Genomic DNA, 26829 nt, shown 5'->3' with positions numbered 1-26829 from the left:
CATGGGTTCTTTGCCAGGTATGTGCTAAAAGCCATAAACGTTTTTACTTAATCGTCATTGTCACCTTAGATAATATGCACCATTATCCCCACGTTACAGAGGAAGAAGCAAACGCTTAGAGAGGGTAAATAACTTGCACTGAATCACATAGCTGTCAAGCACCAATGTCAGGACTCAAACCAAAGACTTTCAGCCACCAGAACCTGTGGGTCTAACCTCCAGAGGGCGGAGAACAGCTGAAAAGCAAAGTTCTATTTGTACTTATAATTTCAAAAAATACAATCTATAATGATTATTTATATAAAACACTCTGAGAAGTAAACCATCTCCAAGATAGTTATATATATTTTCTAATGTTATGTTACAAGCAAATGAGAAAAGAGAAAAGAATAAAGTTGGCTAGAAGATTGAATTTTACTGAAAGAAAAGATTGGTTTAATTCTTTTTTAAAAAAGTAAAGACTACAGTCCTTGAGCACAGCATTAGAAGAAGCTGGCATAGTTCATTATACAGAAAGACAGCATGTAATAATAATACTGATCAGCAATTCACTCACCACTAGCTTTTGTTCTCTAGTTTTTTATGAAAAAGACAATTGTGTAGAATCAAGCTCATATTAGGGATTTATTCAAAGAAGCAAGTTTCATCATGAATTTTGAATTAAAAATAGATTTAGCCTAATGTTCACAATCACCATCTCACAGCATGGTATAATAACTGATTATAATGAAGACCTTAGTTACCAAGTTAAATTATTTTTAGTGTATTTTGATTATTAGTTTAAGGAATTATAAAATATGTCTGTTGTATCTGTTTCCATCACAACATTTTTAAAGTGTAAGATCTATAATGAAAAATAATCTATTTTCAAATCCTGACTCCTCTTATTAACTGGATAAACTGAACTCACCTTGGAGCCTGTCTTTTCATTGATAAACCTACCCCCCTCACAAGGTCATTGTGAGATTTCCATTGACCTTACAGGTAAGAAGTCTTCACCATTTAATACACGTTGATTTATCCCACCCCACTAGACAATGGAGATATTTCAAAATTCACATTCAGACCATGATCTTTAAAAGGTTGTGAATGTGGTAAGCAGTGATATAAGCTTCCGACTCTTTTCTGACCACTTGAATAATGTAAAATTTAGGAGTTAGTTTTTAACTTTGAAAATAAGGAACTACTATCATTTTATGACAGATGATTCCACAATGATCCACAGATGATTCCTCCAATGAGAGGTTCCACAACCTCTCAAAGCATATTGTATTTCTTACTAAAATAAAGGACATGAAACTTTCTACACATTTATTATGTAAAACCAAGGATTTGACCAATAGCAACTGTCTACTAAAGATGCACATGAAATAATTAACTACAGTTTAATAAACACAAAAATTGAAATTCTTCATCTACTCATTCAGTAAATATTTACTGTGTACCTACTGTGTGCCAAAGATACTATTCTAGCCCCTGGGGATACAATAGTAAGCAAAATGAACTTGGTCCCTGCTTTCATGGAGCTAGCTTAATTCTATTGAAAGCAGACAGATAATGAACAAACAAACATGAATAAGTTCACACAGTGATATGTGATATGCATGGGGTGGGAGGAAACTCCAGACGAATGTGATATCTGTGATCTTGCTGCTGCTTTAGATTGGGTGGTTGTATGAGGGGAAACTGAAGAAGTGACATGTAAACTGAGATTTGCCCAACAAGAAGAAGAGAGCTGTAGGATGTCTTGGGGGAAGAACATTTCACAGGACAACTAAATAATACAAAAAGGGCACCTAAAGAAGTAACTGGGCTTGCTAGAAAAGGGGAAAGGCTAGCACGACTGGGGGAGAATGCAGCAGGAGGAGTAGTATCATGAGATGAAAGGCCAGATCTCAAGATCACTTGTAGGACAGAGTAAGGATTTGGACTTTTTTCTGAATGTGATGGGGGATCCTTTGAAGAATTTTACATAGAAGGTTGACAAGATTTGTTTTATAATTTTAAAGAGGTTATTCTATCTCCAGCAGGAAGAATTGACTGTAGGAAGGACAGGAGGAAAAGTAAGAGTGTTGAATCAACTGCAGTATACCCTGAGAGATGTTGGTGACTCAGACAAAGTGACAGGAGTGGAAGTAAAGAAAACTTCTGGATAAGTTTCACAGTCATTGAACCACTTTAATGATCAGGATGGCATGTGTGTGTCCATGTGTGACAGAAATAGAGGAAATATAATAATTCCTTGAAAATTTTGCAATATGACCATGTGCAAAGACAGGAAAGACGGAGGAGATAAAGACTTGTGTGACAAAAATCAAGAAATCCATTTTAGGTTCCAGTTACTTTTAGACATTGAAGTGGCAGTGTTGATGCAAGATTGAAGTTCTAGGGGAACTCAGGGCTGGAGGCATGCATTTTGGGGCCATCAGCACGGAAGCAGAACTGACAGAGGTTAACAAAGAAAAATGTGTGATTGGGACACTCCATTATAAGTATTAATATCATTTTCTAAGAACAGGAAACTTTTGGCAAACTAGAAGGATGAGTCGTGGCTAGTGGGAAGAAAATTAAGAGGTAAAAAACACATTTAAATTAGATATACTTTACGCAATGCTTTAATGGTAATGATTTCATCATGTAGGATTGAGGGGGGTAATAAAAAAAAACTTTGAAGAATTTTCTACATATTAACCCTCAGCAAATATTCATTAAGCACGTACTATAACTAAGGTACTATGGAAGAGAAACATGGAGTAATTACATGTTCATTGGAGATAATAGGTAAAAGCTAATTTCTAATTTAATATACATTGCCACCTAACTCTTCAGTCTTACAAGGTATGGACATGCTATCTAGTAAAGGCAATTAATCATATTTGATTAAGCCATCTGCTGTTGTATGGAAATCCTATTCTACCAAAATATTGTAAATATTGAAAGTGAAATAAAGGCTATATTAGTATATTTTAGTATTATTTAAAATGATTTTCTACCTATAATAACCACTATCTCTCATCTGACCACATTTCTAATTGAAGAAGGAAAAAAAAAATAACCAGGATGCTACAGTAACAAAATTATTTTTAGAAAATGCATTTTTAATTATTGGGATGCTTAATTTTTGAGAACTATTGAAAATATATACAGTGAACTTTTTATTATGCAAATGAATTCAGTTTTGAAAACAATTAAATGATAATAAAGCATTCTTTTTTCTTTACATCATATTACAGTAATGAAGCTGTTACCTCTCAGTATGCACTTTAATGAGTTTTAACTAATACTTTAATGAGCTGACATTATCATAAGCCCAAAGATTAGACAAAATTGAATTTACTGGTATTGGGAAAGGTTCACCAAGAGTTAATTATATTGTTTAAGATAGAATATAATACATTTTATGATAAACCATCACCTATCATCCTATAGGAAAAATTATACTTTAACAGGTTGAATAATGCATTACGCTTAAACTGTACATATATGTATACTTTACTCCACTTTTAAAATAAAAAATTAGTGGAGTTTTTGTTTTTCTATATTCAAACCATATGAAATATAAAAGGCATAAGCATGTCAAAGAAAATAAATCCTGATTTTTATTCAATTAAAAAAGTGTATTTTTGTATTTACCCTAAAGAAAACTCAATTAAGAAACTTTATATGGTGATAGTTCTATTTTTTGAAGAAGAAATCATTTATAATGTTCTTGATTCATGTATCTGAAGTGGAATTATAGACTCACAACTTATAATTTGAGAGAGATAAGGAACTTTTTGTAAATAAATGATGTTTTGACTTTTATAGAGTATATGTTGATAGCTATAAATCTCTCTCAACTAAAGCAGTTACCAATATATTCCTTCCTTCAGAGCCTTCTTTATTCTACTGAGACACTTGTGACCTAAGCCTAAATAAAAAAGTCATAATCTTATGCACCTTTTTACCTCTTGTGCCTACCTCATAGTAGGTTTTCAGTTAATGTTAAATGAAAAGAAAAGACTGTCTCAACACTAAAGTTTATGAATTTTTATTCTATCTTGGAAAAGAACTAATTTGTTGAATTATATATTTGGATCAGGCTTGAGGTCAGCCCTACCAGCATCCTACAGATATTTTATTAACATTTACATTTCCAAGCACCAGTGTTCTATAACATTGCGGTTTATGTAACTCAATGACTCTTGCAAGGAACCACATTTTCATACTGTCTTTACAACTCTTTGTGTTGAATCCAGTTGGGACAGATAGTATAATCTGACTAAGAGTGTTTTAACACTCTTAGTCAATATACTTCTTATTTCTGTATTGAATTCATACATTGTTAAATATACCTATTAATGAGTAATTAATACATTTACAGGATTTGAAAGTCAAGAAGTGTAGAGTAGATGTAGTGAAGTCTTCCTTTCCCATTCTTCACTTTCCAGTTTTTTCTTTTCTGCAAAGCTGTTTGTTACTATTAGTTTCTCATGTGTCCTTCCAGAGTCTGTTTTATGTACATGCAAGTACATTCCAGCATGTTTCTTTTTGTAATTAATTGAAGCATACCATGCATATTTCTAACCCAGCTCTGAAACTTGCTCCTCTGAAAAGCCTTCCTTGTGAAAATAATGTTTCCCTCTTGTGTACCTTATAGAATTTTCAATGTACTTGTCCCCTGATACTTGACATATTTATCTTTCAGATTGTGGTTTTTGAGTTAGTTGTAGAAAATTCCCTAAATCTCTTTGGCACCCTGAGGGGAAAATCTCTGCTTGAAATATCTCGTACTCCCAAAGTGTGTTATATAGCACCTGGAACCAACAAAATGTACTCTACATACTTGTTGAATACAAAAAAAGAATGAAAAATAAAACTCTTCTGTTACTCCACAAGAAGTAGTTACAACTAGAACTGGTTGAACAGTGAAAAACAAACATCTAAGTTATTTGGTATCAGCTAAACAGAGCTAAATTAAAGGTCATATTAAAATCACCTTCCAAAAATAAACTTGGAAAAACTTACTGGGCAAAACTTACACTTTTTGCTTGGTAAGACCATGAATATTTTCTTGACCTGTTAATACTTTATAATATAAGTAAATACTTTATAACATAAAGTATTACCTCTAAATTTATTTAATTTAGGATTATATTATTATATACAAATTCCAACTCCACTAATATTTATAATAATTATCACTATTAGCAATTACATAGTAATTAACTGACAACAGCTTAAAGTTTGAGATGTTTTATATACAGGTTAGGGGTCTTGAAGATTATTAACTATCTGACAGTCAAAGGAATTAAAAATTGACGTCCATTAAACTCATTTAACATCAGATGCAAAAACAGAATTGCAAGGTCCTTCTTGTTTTTTGCGCTACTCCTAGTTCCTAATGACAGTAACTTCATCTGTGAAGGACTTCCTTTACCTCTCATTGTGCTTTGTAAAGATCACTTTGTTTACTCTTTATAAAAATCCAAAGACATAGGCTTTACATCCTCATTTTACAGATGAAGATAGTGAGGCTCGAAATGACTCAGGGATTTGTAGAAAATTATCTAGATCTAGATAATAAAAGTAGCAGAACTGAGACCAAACCCAGGCCATCTGACTAACACCATTATCTTTACCACAACTCTATTGCCTTGCTGTTAAATAGTAGTAGCTCCGTAAACAGTTGTGGAATGGGTGTTCCTGTCCCTCAAAGAAACTTGGCATATGGTGGAGAGGGATTAGAGTGCATTCCACAAATAGAGAACAAACTGTGTGGAGGCCCTAAGGTGGAAACGAGCACGTTATGTGTCAGGGCCTGAAGAAAGACCTGAAAAAGTATGAGTTGATTGTTATGATTGAGGGGACAGAGATGAGGCTTTAGAAGTTTTTTTTAGACACTAAACCACATAGAGTTACAGTGAACATAGAGCCTGGATTTCCTGGCACCATTCTGGCATAATTACCAATAGTATTTCCTTTTAATTCCAAAATTATCTAATTTGGAAGAAAAATATGTATTTATTCAATTCATGTGTAGTGTTGAAGATTTTTGATTTCAGAAAGAATGAATAAATTTCTCCCCTTGATACCTGGGATATTTCAAGGGAAGTGAGAATACTTTTAGTCCATACTTCACACCCAGCACTTTTATCAACGGAGAGTATCCTCAGTGATTGGTTATCCAGTGATATTAAAATATATTGAAGTCATCTCTCAGAAAGGCTTACTAAAGCAAAGGTCTTCTCGTTAAGTAAATGTGGGGAAAAAATGTCAAAGGCAGCATTAAACATGTGCTTTAGACATCATTCAATCAATATATGTGATGTGTGATTTTTTTGGAATCTACTAATTTATTTTGAAAATCATCCCTTTTGTCAACTTCAGATTTTTCTTTCATTGCTACGTTTTAGACAATTTGCCCTACATTTAAAATAATAAAAATTTGACTGTTCATCAAAAATACCAAAAAATCAAGTTTCTTTTTTCTAATGTTACTATTTGCAGACAATTTTTAGAGGGAGTAAAGTGAAATGGTGAAATGGTTAATCTTTGGTGCATGGAAATGGTCAAAATTAGACAAGATAATTTGTGAATATTAATAATATGGCATTAGAATTGCCTTGAATAAGTCAAAATAAAGGAGATTTGGTAGACTTTCTGGTAAATCTTTCTCATCAAGTTTTGGTACCATTCCAGAAAGAGAAACTTAATCAATCACATGCAACTAGGTAATTATCTCTATATAAGGAGTTGGTTCCTCTCCAAGCAAGAAGGACGTAGCTATGTATGTTTATTTTTTATCTCTAAGCATTTTGAGATTGAAAGTATAGTAAGTCCTCAGGCTAGGAGCAACAGGGTAGCCCACTGAATAAAAATATAGCCAGAGACTCAGACAGCAATTTTATTTATTTCCTTATTGCTGAGCATGTACTCTATGGATCGCTAAAGTTGACTCCAGTATATATCAAAAAAAGAGGGATTTTTTTTAAACCTTCATACTTAAGAGGACTTCTTTCTACTTTCACATAAGATTTGAAGGTTTGATTAAAACCTACGTGAGTTTTTAAGTGTTTAAATACTTCTGGTAAAAACACATAATTAATTTTTATCATAAAAACTCAGTATTCTACTTTAAAATATATTCAATATTTGTTGTTTGATATCAGTTTCTTTTCATAGAGTATATGGAAAGGTTGGGCGGTGGACTTAACATCAAGACTATAAGAAATTGTGTTTTTCATAGGTAAACAAAAATTGTCAAGCACATTGTTTTCCAATCACTGTCAATTTAAATTTGGTCTTTAGGATATTTGCATTTATAAAAAGTGCTTGGATATGCTTCTTGCTTTCTCTTCTCTTGCTTAGCTGTCAAAAGATGGTGATGCTTTTGAAGATTTATGGTAGATGGGTAATGAGATTGCTGCATGTTAACTACTGAATTCAGAATTCATTTGATTGAAAAAGAAAAGAAGGTTACTGGGTCTTTGGGATATAGTAGAAAAATGATAGATCTTTTTTATTAATCAGCCAATTTAAAAATAAATATGATACATTCTGGATTAGAAAACATTTCAAGCTTCTTGTCATGTAGTAATCAAATAAAACACTTCCTGAAGAATATAGGATGTCAAATTACATCTATTTTAGCAAAATTCATGACAGTGTAGGGTAATGTTCATATTTTGTGATGTGGACTTATGCAAATTTTGATATTGGATGGCTAAGACTAAAAAATCTAAAGGCGTGTGGGATATAATTTTTTTATTTCAAAATTCAAATACAGTCTAATGCAGTTAGGCTTCCATCTGTGTTCCCGTGCAAAAGTGGGAATAAACAGTATACCTTCAAATTGCTCCTTTTTAAATTTATGGATTATGATAGGATTCATGTGGACACTCTCTATAGGACTTCCAGTAGTTATAGTTACAAAATGTGTTGTTAAAATAGGCGAAATGATAGAAATTGTGAAATTAGCAGAATCAGGTTTAAAGACCATAGATATAATTATAATACATATCCCCTTTATTCAGAGTTTTGTTGAGTTTCAGGTAGAGGGAAAAAAAGATAAAGCAACAGTAGTTTCGAAGTAACAGGCATTCTTGACAAGGAAGGTTGACCTTGACCTTCTTCTTCTTCCAACCCTCGTTTCATCAGCAGGGGTGAGATTACTTTGAGACCCTGCCAATAGGTAATAAATAACACATAAATTCCAGGACACCCTTGCACTGTAGGGTGCCCTAATGTGTAATAATCCTTAGACTATTGAGTTTATAACTCATAGCATCTGGCAGTTACTTGGCGTTGTAATTCATGTTGATCATGCACATCAGAATACACTATGGGAGAGAAATATCTGAAAAAAAAAATAAGGCATCGATACCAGGAGAGGTTGGAATGACAGGAAGATGCTGCTGAGACCGTGTACCTCTGTGAAATGTGCAACGTTGGAACACTGTAAGAGCTAATGTCTTCAGAGAAGGACTAACAAGGTGGGAGGAGAGTGGTAATCTATTGGGATCCAGAATAAAGAAGCACATTAATATTTACTTGATAGCACTCTTTATTTCCTTTATTCAAATTGACAGATATAGCTATAAAGCAGTAGTGAATTCTGTAGTTTGAATTTAAATATAGACTTGGGTATACTTTTAATTTAAATGTACACTTCAACATATTGAATTTTAATTTTGTATAAATGTATATAAATGGCATTTGATCCTCTCAGTTTTTTGTTTTCTTCAGTCTAATAGTGAAGGCTAAATGAAGAGGTAATGGGGGGAGTTGCAGGAAAATGAGAAGCAGTGGGCAAAGAAGGCATTCTGCAAAGTACCTGTAACAAGCCTTCCTGGTACCTGGCAGCTTAGCTGCTTTGGCTGAAGACTTGAGGCCCATGGGACATGAACCAGACTAAAAAGCTAGAAGCAAACAGATGGTTATTTTTAATTATCCCTTATAAATGTAAATCCTATAAAATGAGCGTGCTTGCTTTATCTATCTATCTAGCAGTAACCAAACCCAGATATAAGAGGCAGTATTATATGCTTGAAATAATCTGGTGTTTCTCCTGTTACAATCTTAAAAAACACTGTGTAATGTGTTTTTTTAAATTAAGCTAGCCTGTGAAGTTATAAAATTTATTTTTAATATATTATGTCTTCTAATGTCTAGAATCATAGCTATTGCTTTGACCAAACTGGAATTTGTCTGAAACGGGCAGATGCTGAGAGGCAAGTGGTTGGGGAACACAGCATGCTTTAGGAGCATGGAGAGGTAGGTTTTGTTCTGCAGTAGAGGAAGGCATTGCCTTGAACAAGTTTAGGTTAATATCAGCATTTCTAGACACCATATTCCTCCTCGCATATTATATTTGTACACAGTCCCTAACTTGATCTTGTTCCTTTGAGCTTTCTGTGATTTTGGAGACATCAATTCCACATGAACAATTTTGTGGACAATGGCTCTTTAAGGGAGAAAAAAGAGGAACTGATTAAACATTAATTAGCCTCAAGTCACAACTTCCTTGCAAGCTAACGGATAGGGTATGCAGATTCCTGTCAAATATCAGATGCTAGGCTTTGCCAAAAATAGGACTTCCAAGCGTGGAAGGTATGCCAACTGCTGGCTATTTAACTGCAAACCAAAGGAAATGATTGCCAGAGACAGGCCTGGAGTCTGCCGTGGTCAGATGTCACCAGTTTGCCGTGCCACATGTGATCCAAGAGTTTATGAATGATCTCAACACTTGGTCCCCAAGGAGAACATATGCATTACAGAGGTTATGGATACAAATTACAGAGAGCACAATGTTTCCATGCAATTTCTAAGAATCCTTCAGCAAGTTTTAAACATTAATGGAAAACATTAAGGAAGACTTGGCACTCTTAGCGGGACTTCAAATTATATTGTGGGTGAGGACAGAACAGGGCTAAAAAAAGGATTCAAGAATAAAGGCTTGGCTAAGAAACTCAGAGCTGGCCATTCCTCTTGTGTGAATTATGTGTTTGTGTGTTTTATTCCCTGCAGAATACCAGGCTTCACAAAACGCTATGACTTGAAAATGAACAAGTCACAGGGCATTCTTGTTTATTCAATATGCTCCAATTCATACCACCGGTTTATCTGGATCATTTGCTGAGTGAATTTGCTTGTACAGAGAGTCTTAGTGGAGGTGGGAGAGTGAGAGCGTCTCATTTTGGAATTGTCAGCATGAGGCAGGGGTGCCAGAGTGTCAGCTTGCACAGCGGTAGCAGGATGTCTCCCCACTGAGTTATTTCTTTCCCATTCCCTTTCTGTGCAGAAAGAAACCGCTTATAACCTATCCCCAAAATATCAGATTTTATTGTCTGTTTAGCTGGTGGCTGGTCTGTCCATTCGGACCATATTTTGTTTGATTGTACCAAATATAATAGTTTCTTGTGAATGACGATTCCTTTTTAGATTTATTCAGTCTTTTAGTCATTAGAACTTCAGAAAAATATGGAATTATGTCATGCCAGCGGGGAGCTTTCAGTTGAAAAGGGAAACAATTTAAACTGGCTTAAATATGAAAGAGAACATATCTAGAAAGTCCAGAATTAGCAATCTTCGGAATTGATTCGTCCAGCCATGTCACCAAGAACCAGATTTTTCATGCTGGAGAGTGCGGAGCCTCAGTTCCATCCTGAGGCTGGAGCTCCCCCTGGGGTCACAGCATAGCTGCCAACAACAGCCACTTAGTCCAGAAAGATACAAGGTGCTTTCCTCTCATGTAGAGTGGAAGTCCTGAGCTTTATGCAGGTTGGAGTTATACCGAATCATCCCCTATGGTTGTAGGTGGTCTTGCTGGTAGTGGTGTTGTAGGGTTAGGGAAATTATTGGTACCAGTTGACCATCGCTTTTTTTTCTTTTAGTCTATTGTAATGTTTACTGTGATATACTATAATTAGTGCTACCAGTTTTGTTGGTTGCACATAAATTTGTTGTTTCCTTGAGTGATTTCAGACCTTCTTGAATGGTTTTCTTTTATTTTACAGATATATGAACATGTAGGTAGGAAAGTCAAGTACTCTATTGCTTAAATTCAATCAACTTAAATTGTTCTTTATAAATGATATTATCAAATCAAATTATAACATTTTGGTCTATTTTATACAATAAGAAAACACTGCAACACACATCTCAAGAAGTGTGTCAATTCAATCAACCAATGAAGAATACTTGATTAATTCTTCTGATGCCCTTCGAAATGGGAGCCTTTTGGAGGATTCCCTCATCCAGTTTAAGTACATAGGAAAGACTTTTTAGATGAGTGAGTCTGAAACTGACACTGAGGGAAAAGTATGTATTTGAGAAAGAACTAAGCAAAAGTAAGGGAACAAAGGGAGAACTGGGATATATTCTCAGGCAGAAAGACCATCATATGCTGATGTACAATGGTAATTATACGTTCCTCCATATGCTTAGGGCACGAGGGTTGCAGAAATGTCCACACTGAGCCTGGAGACATAACCAGGGACTGGACTCTAAACATTGGAAATCATATTAAAAAGAGAATTTTATTTTAAGAGCCATTAAAAAGTGTTAAAAAAGGGAACTGACATGATCCCATTTGCATTTCAGCAAACTCTTAATAGCTATAATGGAGGGTTTAAAAGAGAAATCAGAGAAAAAGGTCAAATATTATATCCTTACAGTGATTCAAGAAAGCTATAAGTACATTCTGAAGTAGGGCAGCAGAGATGGATAAATAGAAGCAGATGATACTGCAAATCGGTGTAGCATACTGATTGTGTCTAGATTGTAGTGTCAGACACACTGGGTTCAAACCCTCTACTTATCTAACGCAATAGACAAGGTTCAGTGGACCTATTCCACATCCATGATGCCATCTTTGGCATATAATGTGTGCTCATTAAATTTTAGCTTTATGCAGTTGTTTTAAAATAGAGAGATAAAAGTATCTTTATTTGTGCCTGCTAACTGATCCAAGAAAAGCAAGTTTAAAAAAAAAATCTTATTGAAAACCAGCACAGGATTTTATTATTATATTTTCTACATACATGAATAAAGGCTCCTAAGTATCCTTCTAAAGATCATGGTTTACTGAAATTTTGTATTTATAAACTAAAATATATATCATAAAAGCAACTGCTTAGGACTAGAGTTCAGTTTTCTACTGAGAAGCCTGGGTGTCACTGTGCCACACGGCTCCATCAGTTCGTATGCACAGACTGAGACAAAACCCTCTGCATGGGAGCCTTGTGTTCCGTGTTGTTCGATTGCCTATGGCTTTCCACTGCTGCTAGTCATGCTTTCCACTACAATTCCTTCACTACCTTTCTCATAATCAATTTGGTTTGTTGTAGATGGTCTTCATCCAATGACGTGTGCAACTTTTTTTTTATCAATAATAATTTTAGGTTTTCCTTTTCTAATAACTTCGCTTAGAAAGCCTGTGCACTTTGTGGTTGAGAAATGTATCTTTCAGAAGTCCGTTAATCATGCAGTCTCACCTCATTGTCGTTGCTAATTTGTTTTAATAAACTAAGATGGAAATGTCTGAGTAGTAATTTGCCTAGACAGAGGTTAAAAATAAAAAGGCCTGAGAACTACTGATTGAGGATGGAATAGAGAGGACTCGGGGAGGGAAAGAATGTGGGGTTGTGAGGAAGCAGAAGTCAAAGCTTTAAGCTCTAAAAATCACAATGGGATGTACAGCTTTTTTTAGGGTACTATATAAGTTACCTATTGCTTCTTAAGAAATTACTGTAAAATTTAGCGATAACTTGGGTCCCTCAAGGGTTGTTGAACTGAAGGCCTCAGTTTCTTGCTGACTGTTGGTGGAAGCTGCCCTCAGATCCTTGCCAAGTGGGCCTCTCCACTGGGCAACAGGGCAACCTGCATGAGCAGAGGAAGAATACGAGAAGAGAGTGTAGAGAAGCCCAAACTTTCCTTCTGAAGCTTTGATAACTGAGTCTGCTGAAATAAACTGACAGTAGGCAGATTAATAGGAGAAAAGCATGCATATTTAAGACATGCACATGTTCAACACAGCCACACAAAATATGAGACTCAGAGAAGGGCTAGATGATTGAAGTTTAAATATCCTTTCATAAGGGAGTTGGAAGTGAGGGATGCAGGAAATTGTAGGGAAAGAGTAAATGATTTTCAGAGAAGATAAATGGCCCTGAAGAACAGACAATAGCCTGGGACAAAGTTCCTCTGGGCTCTGGGTGAAGTGTCAACTCCAGTAGGGGACCAATTTCCCTTGGTCAGTGAGATATCTGGAGAAGGAATTCACAACAACTGAATATCTTCTGGAGGACTAGACCTTTAGCTAGATAGAGGAACTTCAGAGAAAGCCCTTCTCTGCATTTGTTGCTCCCCAGATGCTCTCAGTTTGAAATCCAAAGTGGCATATTGATGTATCTTTTTCTGAGCCCCAAGTAGAGACAGAGACAGCAAGCCAAAAACATGAAAGTCACTGTCTTTTATAAACTAATCTCAGAGGTGACATCCTATCACTTTGTAATGCTCTATTCATTAGAAGGAAGTCACTAGGTCCAGTTCACACTCAGGGGGAGGGACTCGCATAAGGGCGTATGTAGCAGGAGACAGTGACTGGTAGAAATCACAGGCAAGGGCCCACCACAGGCACTGTCATGCCATAGACAGTTCACAGGACAGTGCTGAGCACATTACAGTGTTTAATATGAACTTGCAGAATTGAATCAATTGTCAGCAATCTCTGTGTCACATGCAACCACGTTGCATCAAACACCCTAGTAAATTCAGAATGGTCTGATCTTCCAGAATAACTTCCTAAATCATGGTGTGTGTCAATATAAAAAAATAATGAAAATGTAAACCAGATTGTATTATGACTAGCTGAGTAAACTCTCATTTGTGTTTTCCATCTTCATATATAAGAAATGAATACTTGGGTTCTAGCCATTTCGATATCCTTTACCCCCATAGAGGTTTGAAACCTTGTTTTCTAAACTTATATCTGCAAACAAGTACCATATCAAAGTGCATCTTTATATCCTTTATTTTTTTAATTTAGTTTTTAATTGACAGATAGTTATAATATTATATATTCATGGGGTACATTGGACACCTGTTAGAGGGGCTACTATCAAAAAGATGAAAGATAACAAGTATTGGGTGGGTGTGGAGAAAGGGGAACCCTTGTGCCTTTAGTGGGAATGTAAATTAATACAGCCACTATGGAAAAAAACAGTATATCCTTTTTCTTTAAAGTATAACTTACTGCTACCCTCTCAGTTTCTGTCATTTTAACTGTATTCTTTTCAGTTCTTCAGGTTTATTTTTCTTCATCATATTTAAAGACTGTTTTGGGGAATTAGGTAACGCACATATGGTTGTATGTTCTTGCTTTGGCTTACTTGTCAAGCCACATTTTAAAATATAGTTCTCAGCTCTCTTTAGTATAGGGGATTAAGGGGAAATATATATATATATACACACACACAAACATAGACTCATTTTAAAATTGGAATTTGCTTTGCTTTTCTGCATTTGCAAGACCATCTTAGTTCTCTCCCTCGAACTCATGTGAATCCTTCATGATGACTAACACTTCCTATTCTTCATCAGCTGCGACAAAGCACAGGGCACAATCCAAGACAGAAATGAATACTTAGCATAGAAATGGGACCTGATAAATATGATTTCGTTTTACTTTGCCTACATTTACGAATGGATATACAAACCTCAGAAACATAAACATATATTAGAACATATATATCCTCCTTTAAAATTTGAGAATAAAAATGGCTTTGCTCTTTTTCCTAAAAATAAGCTCTGTGTTTGCTGTCCTTGAATCTGCTGAAAAGCATATCTTTCTCTTGAAAGTTTTATTTGAGAAAGAAAGAAGAAACATTTTATTACCCTGAAGACTTAGGGTAAAAGAAGCGGTATCACTAAACACAAATGGATTAACTGAGTACTATACAAACCTCAAAGAGCATATTACAAGTTGAAGAGGATACAGTATCAATTATACCATTATCTCACCCTACTCTCTGGGTGAATAGTCTGAAAGCCTAAAATTACAGTTGATGTTAAATTTCTTGGCTTCATTTGCAAATTGGAGTCATTTTCTTTTTTTTGTGTGAATGCCATAAACACATGTTTTATTGTTTAAGAGTAGCAGTCTTTATAGTTTGTTATGATATTTTTCTCCTTTTTGTCCCTCATGTCAAACGGCCTTTAAGAAAAAAAAAATGGATTGTTGCAAATCGGTGCAACATTGTGTTTCTGAGTGATTTGCAATGGTCTTAAGTACCATTTGTGCTGAGTCTTTTTGGCATGTCGTTTGTTAGGAGACCAGTTCTGGAGAAGGCCCTTCAACTGTCCAGATGTGCCATTTTGGAACAGATTGAGGGCCTGCCAAAACACCATTTGTTGCCAATACCGGATATTGTAGGGGTGCTCATCACCCTGTTACCATATTTTTGCACTTCTTAACATTGCATAAATAGGCAGCTGTTCTGTATTTAGAATATAAATGAGTCACCAGCTTGCTCTCCCTGGAGGTTTTACCTGCAAGAGGGAACCACAGTGTTAACTCCTTCTCATCACTTGCATGAATGTCACACTTAACTGCACACTTCCTTCAGCTCACTCAGAAGCAAATCCTTATGCATATAAATCACACCTTTCTTGCTAGTTAGACAAGGGGACCAAAAATGTGCAGTTCACAGTGCTAAAATTGAACACATTCCCTTAGCAGTGAAAGCACTAAATTAATCAGCTTATAAGCTGAGAGTGAACAATTTGTGCTGAATTCTTTCCTACCATTCTTTCAATGAGAGTCAAGGTTCTCTAATCTCACAAAGGGCCATGACTTCATTAAGATGGAAAACTGTGTTAAAGGATGTGTTGCAAGAGAAAAGAAAAAAAAAGCCCTAAAATTCACTCAGTTGTCTCCCTGGAGCTATTTGGAAGACAGGAATTTTTATTTATTTGGAGAATGACAATTAACCTAGAGACTTGGCACAACAAAGAAGCAGAGTGCTGAAGTGGGTCTCATTACAGGACACGGAAGGCAGTTGGTTTGACCTAATCCCCATTTGCAGCACGTGATTTACATAACAGGCTAGCACAAGCTGCCTAATGTTGATTTCAAACAGCTTGATGTGCGTGTGCCTGTGTGTGTGTGCGTGTGTGTGCGTGCGTGTGCATGTGTATGTGTGTGTGTGTGTGTGTGTGTGTGTGTGTGCAGGTTTGTTTTACCGCCGAGTACTTTGGAACTAAACTTGTCTGCATTGGAATGTCAAAGAGTAAGAAAAATGAAGGTAACTAGGAAAAGCAGAGGCAGCTGTGGTATATGGCACATTTGCTGGTCTCCACTACTTTTGTGAATGTTGCCCTAGTCCTTATTTACCAAATAAAACCCAGCATTCTGTAATCTGATAGGGCCGTGCCACTTCTCCGGGCTTTTGATTTTGCCAGCAGCAGAGAAGCACAGGCAGATAGATAGGTGACATTTGGAGAGCCAGGCATGCCAGATTTTTGGTAGTTACTACGGAGGTCCAACCTGCTGTTCTCCTTAATGAAAGGAGGGGAAATTCAGACTGGCAAAACTGCTACTAGGGATATCTCTGCCCTGAATGTCACGCTGCCCAGATGTCGCTCGGCAGGTGGAGATGCAGAGGGAATGAAAACGTAGCCCTGTGTATGTGGGTGCTAGTGCGTTACAAGGGTGAACAATGAGTCTGTCTTCTGCAGTGTAATGAAAACAGTGTGGATCGTGTCCATGTTCATGCCATGAGAAAGGACTTTCTCAAAGAGTTCTCACACCACTTCCCCTCACAGACTGACAGCGTGCATGCTCACAAACCAAGTGCATGTGTGTATACGATTTTCTTTGTAGAAAATATAATCATACTACAAAAAGACTTCTGTACTTTGCTTTATTAAATCTCAGAACTATATGATGACTATTTCTCTTCTTATTTTCCTTACACTTATCTCATTTTTTAAATCAGATTTTTGAGCAAAAGTACACGATCATTTAGTCATCTATTCCCATTCCCTGAATATTTTAAGATGAATATGGCTGTGTTTTCAGTAAATACCCAGGCAATTTTTATTAGAACAAAGTAAGCAGGACTTGAAGTTAACTTCAGTAACAAAAAGAGACAGTTGCCATCATTGAATTTTCTTTTGCTATAATTATTTTTCCTCAGTGTTACGAGATGACTTCCGGCAAAACCCCACAGATGTTGTAGTGGCAGCTGGAGAGCCTGCAATCCTGGAGTGCCAGCCTCCCCGGGGACACCCAGAACCTACCATCTACTGGAAAAAAGACAAAGTTCGAATTGATGACAAGGAAGAAAGAATAAGTGTGAGTTAAATTAAAATGATAGCCTAGAGAAATTGAAGATTTATGTCTTAAAACATATGTATTTTATTCTTTAATTTATTGTTAATAAAATTGTATCTGAATGCTATTACAATGTACACTGTATTGAAAACACTTAAAAACAAAAACTTTGGGATGAGTCTACAAACAGACAAAAATTATATACATCGAGTATAGGTGATATATTAATAATTGTACCAATCTGAATATGGAAATGCTATCTTTGCAGTACAATATTAATATCTTAGGTCTTTTTAAAGATCTCCAAAATCTTCTATTGATCATGAAGTACATCAGTGTTAAAATGTAAATGATATCCATAAGCTATGTTAACTACATCTAAGTTTGCACTATTTTCAAAATTATCAGTGGAAATAATTCAAAATGACGAACATCTTAAACACCTTTTCCAGTTTTCTAATTAGATAATATTTATAACAGAAAATTTTATACATGAATTAATTTAATAGCAAATTTAATAGATATGAAATAAAGTCAAAATAAAAATGACTGATTCTGCATGTTAATCATGTAGAAAAAATACTCTGTTTTCAAAGGAAATTGGTGATCACGTTCATTAGCTGATTAAGATTTGAAATGAAACATCCAGAAACAGGGGAATGACATCATTTTACTTTTTCAGAGGATCCACACATTGGTATGTGAAGTTTCTTAGGGAGAAGCAGTCCACTGAAATAAAATATATAGTATCTCCATCTTCTGATATTTAGTAGTATAATTTGTATATTCAGTACAATAATTGAGAGTGAATGTATTTTATTGAAGAAAATGTCTCATTTGACTGAATAAAGGTGTCATTTCAGTCAAAAGTTTATATGCTATTGGTATCTATTATCTTAAAAATATCCATATTATAAATGAAGAATTTTCTTGTGTACATATTGTGATTACAATATAAAGCAGAACTAGATAAGCGATGTAAGATATGACAACATATATTTATATGTTTCTGGCATAGGGGCAAAGAGAATTTTTCCCTTCATCTTCTGAAAGTTCAGTTCTTTAAGTCTGCTGAAATAAACTTGCAATAGATTAATGAAGAAAAAGCATACACATTTATTAATGTGCAAGCGCATGGGAGACACACAAAGTATGAAACTCAAAGAAGGGCCAGATGGTGGAAGCTTAATTACCCTCTTCATAGGCGAGAGGGAAATGGGGGATGTTGGCAATTTTAGAAGACTGAATGATTTTTAGGGGAGATGAATGGGCCCAAAGAGCAGACAATAGCCAGGAACAAAGTTCCTCTGGGCTCTGGGAGAGGTGGTGACAAGTTATGGGAAGGTGAGGGGCAGAACAGCATTGTGAACAAAGGTGGTCTTACTATGTAGATAAAGTCTCTCAGATAACAGCTCTTAGAAGAATAGATGAAAAGTCTGTCCAGCAGGCATGGTAGTGACCTTTAGTTTCTTCTTTGGTGATTAAGATTAATCTTTCCTGGTTAATGAGGTTTCAGACAGGGGATTTAAGGCAATTGTTTTTCATTTGGAAGAATTTCCCTGAGACAGAAAGAAAACCTTAGAGAAAGTCCCTCTCTGTGCTTCGGGGGCGGGGGTGGGGGGGAGTGTTGGGGCAAAGGAATGTCAGAGAGACATTGATTTTGAGGCAGCTTCTAAGACCTTCCAATTTTCATTAATGCGAAGTGCTCAGAACGCCAAAGCACCATAGTTTGGGGTATCATTTCTCTGAGCTGCAACACCAGCTTGACTGTTAACACAGTGATATCTACATGCTTGGGCACCAAATTTGTGAAAATGTGCTTCTGGTGATGGAGTAAAATCTATGTTCAAGAGTTTCTGGTTCATCTTTATAGCATTTGGTTTTTGCTTTGCAACAAGCCACCCACAAATATAATGACTTATAATAAACATTTTATTTAGACCCTGATTCTGTGGGAAAGTTGATGGGAGCCAGCTTGGCTGATCTTTGCTAGACTTTCTCATCCTCCTATAGCCTGTTTAAAGGTGTTGTGGTGGCTAACTAATCTAGGATGAACTTATCCACATGTCTGGCAATTGGCCAGTGCTCTGCGTCTTAGTTTTCCTCCTCATGGCCTTCTCTTTTCTAGCAGGCTAGCTCAGGCTGATTCCCATGATGGCCTCAGGGTTCCAAATGGAGAAAGAAAAGACAAGCCCCAATGCACAAGCAACTTTCTTCTAGTGAAATAGTTGCTTTAGTTTCATTCATTAAGTCAACTCATATTGCCACTCTCAGCTTTGAAAGGAGGAGAAATGGCCTCCATGGCCATTTTTATAACCTATCATTACAGCCTGGTGGATATAATTGAGAACAGGTTGATGTTCTTCTCCTCTAATGTAAAAATAAGTTGAAAGTCCCTTTGTATCACATGATAAGACTTAAAGTTTGAAACATCTCTGATGGGAACCAACTTACATGATTTGTGTTTGCCTATGAAATTAAAATATAATGGAGGAAACCAGCATGTTCTTATCTGGTATTTCTTTAGGAGCACTCAATCATTGTAAAGTTAAGATCTTTTGAATTTAAATGAACAAAATTAAAAACCTGGAAAAGAAACTATGAGTGATGGCTCTTACTAAAAACCTAACTCTGCTTTAATAATGTCCCCTTTGGCAAATAGATAGTTTAATATTATTGCATTTGTTTATTCAATCAATAAATACTTCTCATGTAAGAAATCTTTAGAGAGAACCAATTAGATGCCAATAATTTGTACCAAGTCATATTCATCATTTTATAAATTTTTTTTTGTCCAACCTGCCCTTCTCATCAAAAATTATCTTTTAATTATAATTAAGATGAGACAAAGATGATTAATACTAACCACTGAAATATAAGCTCCAGGAAGGCAAAGATTTTTACTATTTTGTTTACTACTGCATTCCAGGTACCCAGAACACTGCCCAGCCCTTATAGATAATCAAAAATTACTTCTTGAATCCTTCTGAGTCAGCTAGATTTTATTATATCAGTCAAAGCAGATTTCTACTTTTTCTTCCTGATGACAAATGACAATAGCAATTCATTCAGTTGAATCTCAGTGTGAGGACTAACTACTGGTATTTAATGTGCGGAAATCACAAGACTCAAAATAGGACCAGGCAAAAGAGAAGAAGGATGCCTTAAAGTAATATTCTGTAAGAAGGGAATATGGAGATGTATAGTGAGGGTGAATTCAAGAAAAACAAGCACACAGGGAGATGCCAAAATAATGGGAGGGGTTTGTGTGATGGATATGCAGCTACTTTCTTGTGGAAAGAAAATGTGCTTAATAATTCAGAATTATTTATTAATGACCTTTCCTTTCCTTTCCTGTTTCTTTTTCTTTCTCTTTTATTTTTGTTTCATTTTAACAGATACGTGGTGGGAAACTGATGATCTCCAATACTAGAAAAAGTGATGCAGGGATGTACACCTGTGTTGGCACTAACATGGTGGGAGAAAGAGACAGTGATCCAGCAGAGTTGACTGTCTTCGGTAAAACTCTCTTTTTAAATTACACATTGTTATGTATAACCGCTTTTCCTTTGCTTTTAAATATTGTTATTAACACTAAAAGCCACGCCATACATGGACAGTTACTCATGACTTGTGATAAGCAGTGGTAGATTAGAATTGTCTTGTTTTCTGTCTTTCTGATAAAATCTTTGATGTGAAGAAAACCATTTTTGAAACATTACTTACTTTATTCATATGTTTATAGGACTTTGCCTTTCATCAAAACGTACAAACCGGTTTTCTTGAAGTCTACGTGAGATATTTTCTCTGTCTAAAGGTAGTCACTCATTCCACTGTGATGCATTTATCAGGGATCTGTTATGTGCAAGACACAGGGTAAGGTTTTATAGAAATAGAGTGTAGTGCAAAACATTTTCTTTCCCGGGAGGCTGAGGCAGTAGGATCGCTTAAGCCCAGGAGTTTGAGGGTGCTGTGAGCTAGGCTGATGCCAAGGCACTCACTCCAGCCCGGGCAACAAAGTGAGACTCTGTCTCAAAAAAAAAAAAAAAAAAAAAAAAATTTTTCCAATTAAAAAATTTCAAAGTGATGTATTTATAGTTTTAGCACATGATAAAAAGACTATATCTATACACATATATGAAACCAAAAAGTAAGAAAAGACCCATAAATAAACTATTTTGTTATAATATTCATCTTTCTTCAAGTTTAAGAACCAAAAGACTCTTTAGCTGGAGCAATTCAATTACAAAGTAAAAAACTCTATCACAGAAATTGTATAGAACGCATTAAGAAGGAGAAAATTGGGGACAGCAAAGATGACCAAATAAATAAAAGTGAGGAAACTACTGGGCAACTGGAGAAGATTGAAAGAGAAATAAAATGACAGAAAATTGGGGAAAATGAATGTTAAAGATGCTAGAAATGTAATATTCCTCTAGAATATCTTAAAGTTCCATTCAAGTGTCTGTATGAACACATACACACACATATATGTGTGTGTATGTATGCATATGTATGTACATAAATATATCTTAATAAAATATTTCACTATTGCAGATATGTGATTTTTTTAAGGTGAATGAGATCATTATGATTTTGAATTATTCTATGCACGATAAGATCCCTATTTCTGGTCATTACTCTAGGACACACCCAAGTGTAACACCAAAGTCCTACATAGGTCCCTAAAGAAAATTCTTTTACAGTTTGGGAGCTGCCATCCTTGTGTAAGGAGAATACCAACATGGAAAGAGCAGTATTAGGATTTCCATTACATTTGAGAGCTAAGGTTGTGCTTTATGAAATTGTACCAGAGTGCAGGCCACTCTTTTCAATCACTCTGAGTACTGAGTAATCTCTGGTAATACTCCCTGTGGATAATAAGCAGCTTGAAGTCCCAAATGACAGAGCCAGGAGAAATCCCATAATTCATTAAAGGAATTGAATAGTAAAAATAAAAATGTTCAAAGTATGCATGTAAATTTCTATCCTGCAGAGCTCAGACAAGTGTCAGTTTGCCCCTAAATTTCATGCAGTCATCTGTAAGAGTCTCAAAATGTGCTCCACTCTGTAATGAATATAATACAGTTTTGCCTGGTAAGATATGAAATCAGTGGCCACTAAACATTAGCATTGAAAGCCCACAAGTACAGCTCTTCTATTTAAAGAAGCACTCATTGCTATTTTTCTGTAACTACCAAAAGCTTTGGAATAGAAAAATGTAGCATTACTGAAGCATAGACTGCCTTTAGAAGGAAATTGAAGGGGTTTAAAGTCATTATCCAAGCAATTAGACTTACCAATAATGAGACTGTGCTATGAAATATTTACCATACTTTCCCTAAAGACATGATGAGAACTACTGGGGATCTCTAAACGTGTCAAGAGTTATGGGAGAACTTCTAAATTATTTTGAAAATACCTATCAACCAAAGAGATTGAATTTATCTAGAGGCAGTTCCTCTGGAAGAATTGATTTAGGAAGCTGAGCAATGTTTATCTGATGGTGTAAACTAGTCAGAACTGACCTTAGGGGTTATAAGTACAATATTAATTTGAGGGAAAAACTAAAATTCCATTATTGATAAGAAAACAACATCCAAACCCCAATCAAGGATGTGACAAGTATTGCCTGAGAGATCCTTTGTATACCTTGATTTTCCATTCTTAGAGAACATAAAATAAAGTGTGACATTTATAGTGAGGCCTTCTTTATTTTATTTTTTGTGTTGTTACGTCCAGTCCATGTTTTCTAATAAACTTCTTTATATTTCATCATTGTTAGATATTATCATTTCCAACCCAATGTTCATAAAAGTAGAACTGATTACATTTCTACCTCTTTCCATTTTATTTTCATGGGGTAGCAATTCCACTTTAATAAATCTGGCTACTATAACTGTTTTGTAGCTACAGAAGATTTTAAAATGTGCCTTACAACTCAATCTTTACCTTAAGATATGTTATACAGAAAAAGTAATTGATGATATTTAATTATTCAAAAAATATAATTCACTTATAAATAGCAAGAAAAATAATGAAAGGAGTAAAAGTTCTTTTCCAATACAATAAGCAGCTACTTGCTGAGACACGTTGCTGGGAAAAAAAATGTTCTCAATTTTTCCAATATTTTGATTCTTTAGTAAATGGGCTTGAATTTGAAGTTTTATAGTTTGAAAATTCAACTTATGTTTTAAAAATGTGCCCTTCTGACAAAGACATGATAAATACAAACTAATTTTCAAAAAATTAGTTTGTCACACCCTATGAATTATACATTCATTTTGATGTTCTACAATATTTTATGGCCATGAAATAACATCCCAGTTAAGTGGGCAGTATGAAATATAAAAATTAGATGTATCATAATATAAAATGGCACTAAAATCTATGGGACAGTCTAAATGTTTTCATGAAGAACACACCCTAGGAGTTTATGTATGTTAAGTACTAAAGATCCTGAAGTCAAGTCAGAGAAACTAAAATTGAAATACACAATCAAATTTCTAATGAGTAGATTTCAGATGTCTGCTATTCAAAATTTAACTGTTTTTCTTTTAAATAACAGAAAAAGATATGTGTATTTTTTCAAATGATTTTTAAATGTTTATCAAAGTAACACATGAAAACAGAGTTTATGTGAAACATCCATAATGTTTAAGTATTACAAAATTTAACACAAAATACAGAAATATTTTACCCCACACCTCCCTCAACACACACACACACACACACACACACACACACACACACACCACACACACTATCTCACACTCATACATCATGCCTGTGCACAAATTTCTCATGTTTGAATTTTCCTGCAAGTCTGTTTTATCTTTTTCTTCTGGGGCTTATTTCCATATTTCTGAATAGGTAATTATTCTGCTAATTATTGATATGTCAATTTTATACATTATTTGACTTCTTATTTTAGAAGATAATGATTTGGGCGACTTATATCCCCTTCGACACCTTCTTATCCCACTTTCTCTTCTTTTTCTACTTCCAGTATACTAACTTTAGAAACATCAGTTATATTGATATTTAGAATTTGAGTTATTATAACCATGTACATATTATCAACTATGAGCTGAATGTTACACTATTATGACTGCATTTCTTTTCTGGCACTATTTTTGTTCTTCTTTGAATTAATAATAAATCCATTTTTCCCATTTTACTTATGTTTTTCTAAACCTGTCATGAATTCTTGAAATCTGTAACAGAAGTTTTTAAATCTTCTAAAATCTATTTTGTATTTTTATTTAATTAATTAATTAATTTAATTTTTTTAGGGAAGGGGTCTTGATCTGTAACCCAGTCTGGAGTGCAATGGCCCAAACATAGCTCTCTACAGCCTCAAACTCCTGGGCTCAAGAGATACACCACTTTAGCCTCTTGAGTGTATATAAAATCTATTTTTTACACTTTAGCTGTTAAGTTTCCCTTCACTATGGCCTTCCTGAAAGCTGCAGACCTCCTGCCCAGTCCAGCTGGGATAGATGTTGTTTAGGTCTGTCCCATAAACTGAAACTGATTATGTCTTTCTTTTCTCTGATGCTGGATTTGTTTTCTACATCTTATATTTGTTTTGTTTTTGTTTTTGTTTTTATTTTTCTTGGGTAACCACTCTATTCAAAAGTGATTATCAACTGCTTTCTGCTTGAATAGAGCCTGGAGCAGATTCCAAACTAAAATGCTTTTATTCTATCTAGCACTTAAATAGAAATCAGTTTAGAATTATGTTTTAGTTACAGATTCAAGTTTAAAAAAGTATTGCTCAGAATATTCAATATCATGTAGCTTCCAATGCTGCTCTTGAAAATCTTCTATGATTGTGATTCCTATGTCTTTATATGTGATAAGTTTTCTTTTCTTTCCCTCTCTTCCCAAATGTTCTGTACTCTCTCTTTAGCCCAGTGTTCTGAAATGTTTCAATACTATGTGTTGGTTCGACACTTTTTTCTTTCCCTGGGTTGATGAGCAATCTCATCTGAAAACTCTCAACCAAAAACAATTCAATGACATTTTCTTTCTATTTTGTCTATTACTTTTCTCTGTCAAACATGATTCATTAGTTAGATATTCAACCTTCTAGGTTTTTCTTTTCTCTAATTCTTCTTTATTTATACCATCTTGTTCTTGTTTCATGGGTGTTATAACTTCCCTTGTGTGACAGCATTTTAACAACAGTTTTTTTTTTTTTTTATTTCAAAATATTATGAAGGTACAAATATTTTGCTTACGTTTCCTGATTTTGTTATGTAAGAGTCAGGAGTATAAGTGTTCCCATCACCCAGATGGTGTTCATTGTACCCATTAGGTAGGTTTTTACCCATTCCATCCTAACCTCTCCCTCCTGTTTGGTTTCCACTGAGTTTTACTTCCCTCTGTGCACGTGTGCTCCTTGGTTAGTTTCAGTTTAATAGGGAGTACATGTGGTGATTGTTTTTCAATTTATTAGATCCTTCACTTAGAATAGTAGTCTCCACTTCCATCCAAATTGTTGGAAAAGACCTTAATTTATCCTTCTTCATGGCGCAGTAGTATTCCATGGTGTACATATACCACATTCTGTTAATCCACTCATAAACTGATGAGCACTTGGATTGATTCTACATCTTTGCAATTGTGAATTGTGCTGCAATAAACATTGGACTGCAGGTGTGTTTTGATAAAATGACTTCTTTTCCTTTGGGTAAATATCCAGTAGTGGGATTGCTGAATCAAATGGTAGGTCTACTTTTAGTTCTTTGAGGAATTTCTATACTGTTTTCAATAAAGGTTATATTAATTTGCAGTCCTACAAACAGTGGGAATTGGCTGTGGGTTTGTCATATACGTCTTTTATAATCTTGAAATATATGCCTTAATTCTTAAAATATAGTTTGTTGAGGGTTTCTTTTAAATCATGAAATGATGCTGAATTTTGTCAAATGCTTTTTCTGCATCTGTTGATAAGTGTTCCCCTCTCTTTGCATCCACACCAACATCTATTGTTTTTGGACTTTTTAATAAAAGCCATTCTAACAGGGGAAATGTGCTCTCTCATTGTGATTTGCATTTCCCTGATAATTAGTGACATTGAGCATTTTTAATATGTTTGTTGCCCATTTATCTGTCTTCTTTTGAAAAGTTTTTGTTCATGTCATTTGCCCACTTTTTAATGGGGTGGTGTGTTTTTTTTCTTGTTGATTTCTTTGAGTTCTTTATAGATTCTGCTTATTAGCCCTTTATCAGATGTATAGCTTGCGAATATTTTTTCCCCTTCTGTAGTTGTCTATTTGATCTCTTGATAGTTTCCTTGGCTGTGCAGAAGCTTTTTAATTTAATCCAGTCCTATTTATTTATTTCTGTTGTTGCTGTGATTGCCACTGGGGTCTTCTTCATAAATTATTTGCCTAGGCTGATATCTAGAATGGTTATTCCAATAGTTTCATCTAGAATTCTTATGGTTTCATGCCTTACATTTAAGCCTTTTGTCCATCTTAAAATAATTTTTGTTAGTGGTG

The 26829-nt window shown here is 35.0% G+C and overlaps 1 protein-coding gene across 3 annotated transcripts in view; it reads left to right on the top strand.

Moving 5' to 3' along the window:
- The window catches only part of ROBO2 (roundabout guidance receptor 2), a 1246741-nt gene that overhangs the window by 1050120 nt on the left and 169792 nt on the right, over positions 1 to 26829 (top strand). For all 3 annotated transcript variants that reach the window (XM_045540457.1, XM_045540456.1, XM_045540455.1), the window contains exons 3-4: positions 17181 to 17338; positions 20716 to 20836. In XM_045540457.1, the coding sequence (XP_045396413.1) occupies positions 17181 to 17338; positions 20716 to 20836 (279 nt within the window). The remainder of the gene's footprint in view (positions 1 to 17180; positions 17339 to 20715; positions 20837 to 26829) is intronic.

This window comes from Lemur catta, chromosome 1 (genome assembly GCF_020740605.2).
Source record: "Lemur catta isolate mLemCat1 chromosome 1, mLemCat1.pri, whole genome shotgun sequence".
Lineage (NCBI taxonomy): Eukaryota > Metazoa > Chordata > Mammalia > Primates > Lemuridae > Lemur > Lemur catta.
Note: the sequence above shows the minus strand (reverse complement) of the source record. Positions and strands in the feature narration are given on the sequence as shown.